A 13,515-nucleotide genomic window follows, 5' to 3' on the forward strand; every position below is an offset into this window, starting at 1 on the left:
GATCTAGATAATTTTTTTTTTTTTTAGAAGGGTATTCTTTTATATACGTGGTTATTTTTTAATATTTTATTCTCATCACTCCTTTTCTGTCTTTGAGATGTAAGTTACGTAATAAAATTCACCCTTTACAGTGAGCAATTTTTTAAAAGTGCAATTCAGTGGTTTTTAGTAAATTCGCTTGTATCTTTATTTTGCTAAATAACCAAATTCATATGAGGAATTTTGCAGAGGCTATAGCAACACATTCGAGAATTTTTTCTAAAGGATGAGTCCATTTAAGTTTAGTTTAACTTACTAGTTACAACCAGTTAGTTTTATTTTCCATATGGACTTGGAAAAGTCTTTTGCCTCAAAATAGCCTAAAACTCAGACTTAATGACCCAACCTACCTTCTTCACATTTGCCCACTTGATGAAAACCCAGGAGAGGAATCTCACTGGAGACCCTAATCAAATGCTACTGGTCTCAGAGATTTTATCTTAAGACATTTTCTTTGCAGATACCTCAGGTGGACAGAGACTAAGGGTGGAATTAAAGGTCGTATTTCCAGATTTACTTTGGCTGTTTATGATCATGAAAAGTACTCTACAAACTTGCTCATAAAAGTATAGGTGAGGTAAAGAGCAGGTAGGTAGGTGAGGTAACAAGAGTCCTGTGATAGTGTGATTTATAATAAATATATATTTGGTCTACCTTAAGAGTTGAGAGTGGTAAGGGATGTCTGTTACGTTAAAGGATTGAGTTTTGGAAAGCACCTAAGGATGAGGGCTGGTGGCAGACAGAACCCATCACTAGTGATTAGAGGGAACTTTCAGTCCCACCCACTGATCTCAGGAGTAGAAACTGGCTGGAGGCTGAATCAATTGCCAGTGGCCAATAACAGCCAATCATGACTCCATAATGAAGCCTCCCTAAATACTCAAAGGACAGCTCAGCACCTAGGGAACCAGAAGGTTTCCATGTGCCACCATGCCGGGCCCCAAGCTCCATGAGGACAGAAGTTCCATTGTTCAGGACCTCACCACCCTATCTCTTCATCTGGTTGTCGATTCCTGTCTTTTAGTATCATTTGTAATAAACTGGTAATCGAGTGAATAAACTGGTTTTCCTGAGTTCTGTGATCCATTCTAGCAAATTAATCGAACCCAACAAAGGAGCTCATGGTAACTTCTGGTTTATAGCCAGTCTGTCAAAAGTACAGGTAACAACCTGGGCTTATGACTAGAGTCTGAAGAGAGGTCTTAGGGGACAGCCTTGTGAGACAACCCATAACCTGTGAAACCTGATGCTCTCTCTGGGTAGTGTCAGAATTGAATTCTTGGACACCCTGCTGATTTGAGTGAATTGTTGGTAAGGGAAAGCCCATCACCACTACATCAGAAATCAGGAACCCCTTTCAATTCACCCTTATTTTCAATAGGCTTACTTTAATCATTCTCCTTTCCTAACACACTGTATAAGGCATCTCAGTGGTAGTCATGACAGCAGCAGCAGGATGCTGGTAGGGCCCAAAGTAAGTGACGGCCACCCTGGGGGCTATGAATGCTCTGCCCTCATGAAGCTCGCCAATTAATAGGACTTCAGTCCCTTAGTAAAGATTTACTGGGCCATCTTCTGTAATGACAGGAGGGAAAGGAAGTCTTGTCTTCTGACTCTCGCTAGGTCACATAAGAAGGCATTAAACCTGGAACTCTTCCTTACTAATAGATAACACCTTGTGGGGAATATCCTCCCCTGTTTCAGACACAAGGCATGCTCCTTTATGCCACTTAAGCATGTGGTCTGGAGCATGCTCCCAATTTTCAGTATTTCAGACTCCACGGGGTCGGAGAGAGGTCCTTCTGCTGGGTAGGCAGGCAATTGGCTGCTGGGGGCACCCGCTGACTATGAGAGACTGCCGTACACTGTAGGAGCTGATCTTGCTCTGTCTCTATGTAAAACCTTTGTTCCGTCTGGTGCTCTACCTCAACACCAGTGCTTCCCTGCTGACCCTGTCTACACTTGGACTTCCCCTCCAAGGAACAGCCCTGTTCCACATTTCCCTCTGGGGGAACCCCATGTAGTTTAGCTAAGTATTAGAAGCAAAGCCGTGGTCATCCTGGGAGCTTTACACCCCCCAGACTAGAGTCGAGTCCCATTATACGTCAAAAGGCATGTAAATTCTTGTATCTTTAATAGGATAACTCCCACTCTGGGAATCTGCCCCCAAGGAAATGAGACTACATACAATCATAGATCCAATAAAAGAAAACAGGTAAGTAATGCTGAATCTACTCAAAGGCCTGTTTAGGAAAACTGAATCTACTCAAAGGCCATGACTAAGAAAACTGTTAGCAACAGTGAACTATTTGTCATTTATTGAAAAAAAAAACAAAAACAAATACAAGGTGCTAAATTATAGCTACATTACGAGGACAACGATGGGAAACACACATGAGAGAAATGCTAGAGGAAAATACGTACCATGATCACTTGGCATAGAGGCATGGCATACAGGCCATGCCATAGAGGCGAGGCAGAGTACCAAGCCACATATGCTTGGGTCTGAAGCTGGGTCCCACCACTGGAAGCTGCACGACCAAGAGCAAGTTATTCAGGGCCTCACTTACTCTTCCATAAAATGAGGATACTGAATAGTACACCAGTCTCACAGGGCTGTTGTACAGATAGATAAAACGGTATATGTAAGTCCTTAAAACAGTACCTGGCACACAAACAGCAATACTCAAATGTTGGTTGTTTTAAGAGGTGGAATTACTAGAGGGTTTTTTCCTTATATTTTAAGTACAGACATACATATATAAAAGTTCAAATCTCAGCTTCATTAACTTTCTATGTGTGTAACCTGGGCAAGTTATTTAACCTCTCTGTGCCTCAGTTTGCTTATTTGTAAAATGGATGTAATAGCGGTACTGTTCTGAGCCACGGTCCCCTCCTGCCATGACTACCCCAATCACAGCTGTCCAGAACATGACACAAAGTTGTAAATTTATAACACCCTGAGAAGAAGACTCACTTAAGGTTCTTTTCCCATAGAATTTAGAGTGCCTTATGAAATTAACTATTCTATCTAAAACATGAGGAATGATCGGTATAAAAGTAATTTATCATCATATAATGTCATATTTGAATTTAAGGATCTTTTAGAAACAGCTCTTCAAAAAATGTATATAAACTACATGTTATCTCTTTTCTACATGTGTCCTACAACTGGACTAGCATCAACTTGTGGGCAAGAACAGTGTTTTATATTTCTTTTAGCTCTCGGTAAACCTCACAGTGCTAAGAACATTTTAAGGTTCCATTAATATATGCTGGTTAGATAACTATGACTAAAATTTAAGCTATATTTTCTCATAGAACCAATAATATATAAGCTTTGGTTATAGTATTTACTTTTTCTAACATCTGTCTTACCCAAAAACTTCTTAAACTACTTAAAATCCTTTCAGCGAAATTAGAGATCACAAACACTGAGGTATTTAACTCTTTTATTTTCACATCAGTTGTTACTTGTAAGGTCAAACTTATCAATTCTGGTTATTCTTCCCACAACACTTTCCTGCTTATAGATTCAGAAATAGCAGATGAACAGAAAACCAACCTTCTTAGACATATATAAGGAATCAGTCTTCTAAAACTATAATCTGAAAGTCTAACTTCTGCCTTCTATACAGTAAGCAGATTGTCCCTCAATTCACTGTTCTACCAGAATACATCTTCACATTTCAAACTGGATTTCTCCCTTAAAACATTGGATTATATTCAAGTAGTAAAAACAAGAATGGTGAATTCTATTGAATATTTTGCATTGGCTTATTGTAATACTAGTTAAAAGACCAATTTATAATTTTTTTACACATTGAACAATTCGACAAATGCGCACAATTCTTTTAATCTGACTGAGGTTAAAAGTCACCATTTCACTGGAGAAAATGTGTGAAACTGCAGCATTAATTTCTGAAATGAAGGACTGAATGAAATTCCTCTTTCTAGCTTCTTTCAGTCCATCCCTACTCCACATGCTCCTGTTCTTGCCCTGGAATTAGCCACCGAATACTCTCAGTTCGGATGGTAGCATACATAATAAAACTGATTAAAAAGAATAAAGAAAATATGAGCAACCAGTCCACGCTCTTTATCAATGTGCTGGGAAGAGGGCCCATTTGGTCAGCTTGAGTCACGACCACATTTTTCTTGGCTTCTATACCTGAAAAAGAAATCAACTGTTTCAAATCAGATAGAAAACACACCCACTACAGATCTTTCTGATGTATTTTGCACGGTATGCAAAATGACATAGTCTTAAACGCCACCAGTAATATATCTGGGATGGGTTTCGCTTGCCTGTCAGTGTAATCTGGAACTTGCCTTTCCCCCCACCACATCAAAGGAACAGGAATTCATGCTGCTGTTCAAAGCTAAAACACTAGAATTTCTGAGAACTCATCAGAGGGGTCTTAGTGCATTATAAGAGAGCTGTCTTTTGTTCACTTTTGAGACCAAAATTCAACAAATAACCAGTAAAGCTACTCTCAGGAGTCTACAGGATGTTATCACAAATTAAGTAAAGCTAAATGCAAAGTGCTTTTTAAAAAATTTACCAAAAGAATTGTTAGAACAACTAACATTACTGGGATCAGTGATTACCAAGTATGCAGTGACTCCTAAACTTCATTTGTGTCCTGGGTTTTCTTAGAGCACTGAGCAAAATGGCTCCCTCTCTCCATATCAATCTGAATAACAAGACCTGGAATAGCTAACTACCTGGAATAGCTAACAAGCCTTTTACTCTTATGAAATAACTCAGCTCTTTAGTTTAGATACAAGTAATCACATGTAGCTTAACTTGTATGGAAGGTGTATTAAATTTGTATTTATTTCCAGTGAATATACTTCAGGAAGAAGAGGGGTATTCATAATTGAAGTGCTAAAGCTTTTGAGGAGTAGACTTCTCCAATGAAGAAAACTTCAACATACAGCACGCAAACTTTTACAGTCAAAAATAAGGCCATCTAGTTTGGCAAATATTGAGGAATTAGAACAGCCTCTGCAAATGTATCAAATAAATAGAATACTATACAGCAACCAAAAAAAAAAAAAACCCACAACTAAATGCAACAATGCCAATGAACCCCTCAGATCTAATGGTGAGTGAAATAAGCCAGACACAAACAATCCATAGTTTGTCTCCATTAATATGAAGTTCAAAAACAGGTAACACTAGCCTACTATGTTAGGAGTCACAATGGTGGTTACCCATGAGCAGGGCAGGAGGGGTAACGCTGAAGGGGGCTGGTAATGTTCTTTCCGGATCTGACCACTGGTTACCCAAGGTGTTCACTTTGTGAAAATTTACTCAGTTCACTAATGGCTGATGCATATTTTTGAGTAAATATCACACTAAAATTTAAAATGTATGTAAAAATGTATCTACAGGTGTATGGTATGTAAATTTTATCTCGGTGAAGCTGTATTTTTTTTTAAAGAATCTTTAATCGTATTAAAATTACCTGTTCGTGTTATGCTTGCTACAGATTGGGAGACATTTAACAGGCTCATAACAATTCATTAGAAAAGAACTTTTACATCTCAAAACCAATCTTGAATCCTTCACTTAAGGATGATAGCAGAGTAGACACAAAGAAGGCACATACCCCCAGCAATGAAATGTCTTCTTTTACAGCGTATTATTTCTACATACCTGTCTGGTTAAAAATGAAGATTTTCAGCGTTTCCAATGTTCGGTCTGTATGATTAAATCTAGCCATTGGTTTAGCTCCTTGAAATAACAAGATGTTGGGAACAGCTACGGTGCCGAACCTGGTAGAAAGGCTATGAAAGAAAGTCAGAAAACCTGAATTAACAGTAGGCTTTGTCATACAATTACAATATCAGAATGGATGGCAATACATGAAAAAGGATCTGTTTTATGTGACCTACAGCTGTTTCTGATATTCAAACTTGTAGACTTATATTCGTTTCTGACCTCCCTTCCGTGGGTCATGGTTGGGGGTATTCCTGTTCTGCTGAGTTGCTTTCTATCACAACATGGAACTACCCATGACACAATTATTCCGCTATTTAAGTTCCTAATGCCAAAACAGAGCAGACCAGAAAATTCTAACTCATAGAAAAGCACACTGTGTCAATTTACTTGACAGAAGACATTTCAAACTTTCCAGAATGCCCATCTCCCCCTCACATAAAAAAAAAAATTCAATTTATCATAAGCAATTAGCTTGGTAAGATGGCACAAAGGAATCTATGATCTAACCAACACACTGGGAAATTTACCATTAAGTCAGGATCATTCGGAAGTAATATGACCTGAGCGGTTTTGTTTCACCTTTATATAATACAGAGCAGTGGTATAAGCTCAGAGTCAAAACACTCTGGGTTCAAGCCTAAGTTCTGCCACTGTGTAAAACAGCTGTGTGACCTTTGGGCAGATTATTTATCCTCTTGAACCGTCAGTTTCCCCCATTAGTAAAATGGTAATATTGGATCATCACAATTTTTTCTTTCATAAAAATGCTTTAACTGAAATATTAACATATGAGACAAATACATGTCCCATGCCATACAATAGAAGTATCCTCCATTCTCCATAATTAAGGCCCCATACCAGGCACTGAGAAGGATGCATGGAGATGAAGGAACAAAGCCTGCAGGGAATGAGGGGTGGGCGTGGGGGTGACAGTGCCAGACCCAAAACCAAAGAGTATTGAGCAAGTGCTGGGAGCCAGCCCTGACAGCCTGGGGACAGAAGAGGGCCAGGTCAAAGCTGAACAATGACCTGGCCTGTCCTTTCCATCAGTCTGTTTCCTTGGGCCAGAGCACTTAGATATTTCCCTGAAGCCCTTGTGAAAAATACTAATTTGTTTGCCATTTCTTTCTTCATAAACGGTTTCAGATAAACACTGGCCATTACTTTACCCACACCAAAAATCAGTGGAGTGCATATTAATAAAGTTTTAATCAACTTCATTTTTCTCACCAACTTGACCACCGTCCATACTTTTCACATTCATTCACACACAGCATTTTGTTATGATCTGCTAAGGAGCATCTAACTTAGGGAATGAGGGACCCGCACAGTTTATAACCCAGGCACCATCACAGCACTTAAGGGAAATATGAAATATCTGAACAAAGCTCTCAGTAACTTATCTTATTGAACATTTAAAAAAGATAAAAACTCATTGAACAATATAAAATAAATATAAAACAAGCGCAAATGTCATTTTAAATGGCTGAATTAATTAATTTATTGAATGTCTACTAAGGAATATTCATGCAAGAATAAATATAAGAAAGAAGGAAAGAGAGAAAGGAAGGGAAAAAATAAAAGAAATCCTAAGGAGACACAGAACAGGGGTGCCAAGAGTTAGGCTGCCAGGGTGGGGACTTAAACTGCAGATGAAAGCCACAAAGGAAGATCCTACCTGTGATACACTAATTTTGCTAATTCAGTCTGGCCAGGACCCTAAAAAAGTTCTCTGGCCCTCTCCCTGCCATCAAGCAGAGCCATCTTTAAATTCTACCACACAGAGAACAGTCCTCCTTCTTCTTAAGGGGCCTCCAGAAAGAGAGCCAATAGCGTCCTCAAGCGTTCAACACTCATACTTGCCTTTCCCTTCCCAATCTCTCTGCAAAGGTCACGCCCACCTCCTCTGCTTTGGGCTTAACTAATTACAACCTCTGAATAACTGCCACCATCATCCCAAAGGATAAGATGGAAATCTCACAAAGGGAAGATACCTGCTGTGCTGAGATGCATCCAGTGCCAAAAAATGAAGAGCTGGAAATGCCCGGGGCAGAGAATTAAAATGAGGGGCCAAACTGGCAGAAAATCGGCACCAAGGGGTGTAAAATAAGACTAGCGTGCAGTCACTACCGTTGGGGTTTAGAAAATCCATAAGGTCCTGTGATTAAAAAAAAAAAAAAGAAGTTAAGGTTAGCAGTAAATGAATAAATGTACATTTTTCTGGAAGGATACCCAAGAAACAGGAAACACTACTGCCTCCAGGGAGAGGAGGTGGGGACAGGGGTAGGAAGGAGACTGTAGAGTATACCCCCAAGAACCTTTTGGATTTTGAACCATATGAATCTATCGGCAGAAAAATACTATCAAATGACAAGTTATGTACTTTCCTCTAGGCTTTCTTAATATTACTATAGAGCAATTTTCATATTTTTCATAATTTATTCATTCAAATACTAGGTATTCACAGGGTACAGGACACTGTCCAAACCTTTGAATTATGTATCTCACACAATCTGATGTCATTATTAAAGACGGTGATCTCTGGCCTAAACTATCATCTCAGTAGATCCAAGTCTGTACTAAGCAGTACAGAGGTTAGTTCAAGTCAAGGGTGCATCATCCATGACACCACCCTAACTCAGACTGCTTAAACTTCTCACTCCTTGTCACGTGTACAACATTTGTGAGACAAGTCCCACAGAGCTAAGGCATAGTGTTTACCAGGTACTGAAGGGAGGGTGTGAGGCCAGGGCTGACCTTGCATGTGCCATACCTGCCCTCATTTAAAATAAGCAACCAGAGCTTTCAGAGCTCAGATTTCTTCTTATATATGCAGCCTGCATTCATCCTGCTATCTGAGTTAACAATCCTACAGAAACGGTTAGTCATTAACCCAGTATTCTCTTCGGAATCACCATGTATTCAACTAGCTGGAAAAAACATGGCTAGGTGTGAGACAACAGTCTCAACCATCACTCCAGAATAAACACTGGATTCAAACTCCTTGGAGTAAAGAAACTTTACATCAATATGACATCCTTCCCAGGGGCATAACTAGTCTAAACAATGATAAATTAAAATTTTAGTAAATCAGATATGTTTAAGTGGCTTCTGTTATGATTCTGATGCCAAGCACTTGTTTGTCCACTGGGATTTTTATCATGAGCTTGGTGGTGAGATTACCCCAAGGATGACTAGGTTGAAGCTGCCCAAAAACACAATGGACACGAGTTATATAAAACTCCTCCTTTCTCTACAAACACTTCAGAGAATAAAGTCCATTTTTACTAATGCAGCCACTAAACGCTATCCCACTTACAATATGATCAAGATTACAATCCTCCATTTGAAAGTTGACAGAGTATTAAATCTTAAAATCAATGTGCTGAAAAGGAGAAAAAGCACTAAGTAGTTTTTTCTTACCTGTGACATATTTAAAATTTTCAGGGTGAGATTTTCTAGTCCCGTGACGTTTCTCTCCTCACAGTTCACCTTGGGGGATTTCTGACTGTCGGTGTGATTGGAGTCCTCCATCTGGGCTGGCCCTGACCCCGCAACTTCCGGCTCTGTGTAATCCTCTTCTTCCCTATCCGGGAAGTTCCCACTAGCGCTATCCAGAGAGAAGAGGCTCTCCCGGAGGTCGCACCACGAGTCCGCGTCCCCTCTAGCCCTGCAGGTGCCAGCGCTGGGCTCTGTGCTCAGTTTGTCCTCAGCTTCCCCAGGAATCACAGACAACATCGCCATGGGGTCGCCTTCAGTGTCCAGCCCGAGCATGGCATTGGCCCCTTCTGCTGAAGTGTCCTGGCCCATCTGGTGGTCATGTGAAGGCTCCTCTTCACTCATGAACACAGCCCCCACCTGGAGAGGGGGTGCAGGCTGCTCCCCTGACCATAAGTGACCACTTTCCTCTGCAATTGAAATATGCCAACATGTTCACAGTCTTATTTGACTTCCAAATAAATGGACCCGAAAGAATTACGGTTCTCCTCAAATAGGAAATTTTCCTCTATGGGGAAAAGTAATCTTGAAGAGAAAATTTAAGGAATTTACATCAAAAAGATAATCAGCTCTTTGTTCTGCTTCTGTAAATATGCTTGCTGTTTGCATGAGCTCATGCAGGAGCTCACTTGCACTTTGCTGCCTTGTAAATGTCACTGTTTATACAAATAGCAGCCCCTGTGCCCCCCCCCACACACACACCTTGAAGCACCTTATACTTTGGCAGATACCACTTTCTGTAACAATTTGTATGTAACCAGCGGTGACCATAACAACTCCCGCCCTTCCACCAATGTTACTACTTGCAACCATAGCAACTCCTTCTGCTTTGTAATGGTCTAAGCTCAAATCAACCAATCAGCTCATATAATAGACTGGTATATAAGGAACGTTGCAACATAGCTCAGGGCCCTTGCAAAATAAACTGAGCTCTCTTCCAGTTACTGCTTGGTGTTTCGCTGGTCTGACCTTGGCGCTTTTCCGCAAGAATCTTTGCCACTAAACTATCCAAAAGCCACCTACCAGTCTCCAGGTCATGAAGAAGATCCTAAGGAGATACTAGATTAATGGATACCAAATAAATAAATGGACAAAAACAGCTTCATGTGAAACCTGCTGCTTGTCGTGTAGCAGACATCCAATTGAGAAAATATAATAAAAACACTTGTAACATTTTGGTTTGTTTGGGGAGAATATTCAAGACAATAATAATTGCTTTATGGAAGATTCTACTATGGCAAAGCATCTTTGCACAATATAACAGTTCTATGAGATGGGCACGACAAGGGTTATCATCCCCTCTTAAAGATGACCAACCCAAGGCACAAAAAGGTTCAGCATAATGCCCAATAGCACACAGCTAGCAAGCAGCAGAGCCAGGTCTGGGAGTGCCCAGCGGTGCAGGAGCCACAGCAGGGAGAAAAGGAGGGCTATCCTCCCACTTTGAAGCCACTAGTTAGGGCTTGGGCAAAATGCTCAGATGAGGGAAGAGTCCTGGGCAGTCTCATCTGTCCATTTAGCAATCTCCACTCACCTCTGCAACAAAGACTCCTGCCCTCCAACTCATTAACTCAACAACAGCTGCCAGACTGTGTGCCAGACACTGACTAGAAGAAACAAATGAGCCCAGGTGCACTCACACAAGCTCACCATGTGGCTGGGGAGCCAGCCACCAGCTGGGTAATGAGCTCTGCCAAACCACAAGCATGTCACCAGAACATGAACGACCAACTAGCTTCAGTGTTAGGGAGGAGTCTGGGGGCGTGGTAAGGTATGCACATTCATATATGGTCTCAAATAATATTCCCATGGAGGTCTACAAATAATCCAGCAATTTAAAAACATTCTCTCGGAATTCTACTTCTAGCTAAGATGGAATGACAGGGGCCAGATTTATCTTCCCTCCTAAAACAAGACAAAAAGGAAACAAATATGTGAAACGACAGTTTCAGGAAACTAGCTATCAGGCAGTGAAGGACAGCCATCCCTAAGAAACAGGAAAAAAAAAATGAAGAGAGCCCTTTAATGCTCTAGTTTACTGCCTGAAAGAGTTCCCACTATGGCTCAGGAGGGGAAACCAAGGCAGCAGACTCAATGAGCTGAGGAGATGGAGCTGAGGATCCAGGAAGACCAGGGATGGAGTTTGCAGGCCCAAATACTGGAGATTAGAGAGCTGCAGAGAGGACTCTGGAGAACTACAGAGCCCAACCCCCCACCCTAAGTATACTGGTCAACACGAGCGCATGAATAAACTATCCAAAGCCAGGGAAAGAACCACACAGAATGATTAGAGGCAATAGTACTTAACATTCACACAGAGCTGGAAATAGTACCTGTTCCCACTGGCTAGACTGGCAAACCTCATATTTCAAGGCGCATTGGGTAGAGTACACAAAAGGGACTTGCCGCAGTAATGGGGCACAATTAACCCTGGAGTAAGTACAACTCTGCTCCCATCTATCAAACCTTAAAAGCAAGGATCAAATTGTTTTCAGTGGTTTAACTTTCAGAGGTTGGACTTAACTACCTCAGAACAAAGTTCAAGAACACTTATAGGAATATTAAAATATCTAGCACTCATCAAGGTAAAATTCATGTCTAGCATCCAAAAATTTCCAGGCATGCAGAGAAGCAGGAAAACATGACTAAGAGTGAGGAGAACAGTCAACCAAGTAAAACTGACCCAGAACTTGCACAAATGTCAGAATTACAATAATATTAAAACAGTAATTATAATTGTATTACATATGTTCAAAAGATTAAGCAGACACAGAAACATAATATATTTTTTAAAAGAACCAAATTATACTTCTAACAGAAACTATAATGTCTGAAATGAAAACTGCCCTGGATGGGATTATTGATAGATTAGACACTGCAGAAGAAAAGGGTAGTGAACTTGAAGGCACAGCAACAGAACCTATCCAAAATGAAACATACAATGAAAAAAAGTATCCAAAAAATTAAGAGCATCAGTGACCTGCGGGACAATTTCAAGTGTACAAATAATTGGAGTATCCAAAGAGAGTAAAGAGTCGGGGCTGGTGACAGAAGAAATATTTGCAGAAATAATAACTGTTAAGTACTGGAAGAAAACTATAAACCTAGAATTCTATACCCAGCAAAACCATCTTTTAAAAACAAAAGCAAAATAAATACTTTTTCAGACATTAAAGCTGAAAGAATTATCACCAGCAGACCCAAATAACAAGAATTTTAAAGGAACTCCTCAGGCAAAAGAAAAATGATACCAAATGGAAATACAGATTCACACAAAAGGATGAAGAGCACCAAAAATGATAACTGTATGGATAAATATACACAATTCTTTCTGAAAGTCTAGCTATGGAGAGGAAGAAAGACAGAGTAGTTGCTATGGGGAGGAAAGGGGCTAAGGGAGGTTTCTGTTTTGGCTTTAGGACATGGGAGGAATTTAAGAATATGTAAAGCAGATGGGAAAGAGGATAAGGAGGGAAAGGTGACAATATAAGTGAGATATGGCAGAGTACAGAGCTTGGAAAGTAAAGGTCAAGAACTTCTGTGACTCTGATCTAGAGAAGGGGCTGGGTGCCTGGGCAGGGAGCTCTGCCAATTTGGTGGGAGTGAGATCACATTGGAGGTCTTTCTGTAGCCTTTGATGAGCATGAACTACTTGAATAATCAGAAGGAAAAACAAATACGTTTGTTGGGTTGTCTCAGGACAGAGCAGGAAATGAAGCCAGAGAAGCTAGAAGTCTGTAGAAGAACAAATGGTGCCAGGTTTGGGAGCCAACCCTACTCCCAAATGCCCTGGCTGGTCTCTCTCTCTGAACCTAAATAGCATTCTAGGACCAATAAGTACATGGAGACTGCCAATACCCTGAAAGACTCTCAGGAGAAAAAAAACAGGGCACAAATTAGCATCTGGTTCTCTCTGATCATCTTTACGCAAAAATGGAAATATGTCCCCCACAAAAAATCAAAGGGAATTCTGAGTGATGAAGAGAACTGGTATTTTAAGTTCCAGTGTGTAGCTTTTCCCTCCTGTGAATATATTTAAGTAGACAGTACAAATTAGAAACGAAGAAAAAAAATCATATGGCCTCAGGTACCATTGTTTTCATTTAGGTATTGGGAAGAAAGAAAACACTGAATTATCCCACACTAAGATAGAAATGACTTAGCATGCCAGAGCCATTGAACCCTCCCATAGTAATCCACCTTTTAAAAAAGATTGCTTCTTAACCTAAACAAGCTGATTATAGCTT

The 13,515-nt window shown here is 40.3% G+C and overlaps 1 protein-coding gene across 7 annotated transcripts in view; it reads right to left on the bottom strand.

Moving 5' to 3' along the window:
* Positions 1–3,474: 3,474 nt before the first annotated feature.
* CUNH5orf24 (chromosome unknown C5orf24 homolog) overlaps positions 3,475–13,515 on the bottom strand; it is a 32,717-nt gene continuing 22,676 nt past the window's right edge. For 5 of the 7 annotated variants that reach the window (XM_036224292.1, XM_036224293.1, XM_036224294.1 and 2 more), the window contains 4 exons: positions 9,194–9,684; positions 7,765–7,928; positions 5,705–5,835; positions 3,475–4,210 (listed from right to left, as the gene is read on the bottom strand). In XM_036224292.1, coding sequence (XP_036080185.1) covers positions 4,014–4,210; positions 5,705–5,835; positions 7,765–7,928; positions 9,194–9,684 — 983 coding nt within the window. In that variant the 3' untranslated portion in view covers positions 3,475–4,013. The remainder of the gene's footprint in view (positions 4,211–5,704; positions 5,836–7,764; positions 7,929–9,193; positions 9,685–13,515) is intronic. The other 2 variants (XM_036224291.1, XM_016137677.2) reach the window with 1 other exon arrangement.

This window comes from Rousettus aegyptiacus, unplaced genomic scaffold, assembly GCF_014176215.1.
Source record: "Rousettus aegyptiacus isolate mRouAeg1 unplaced genomic scaffold, mRouAeg1.p scaffold_m13_p_7, whole genome shotgun sequence".
Lineage (NCBI taxonomy): Eukaryota > Metazoa > Chordata > Mammalia > Chiroptera > Pteropodidae > Rousettus > Rousettus aegyptiacus.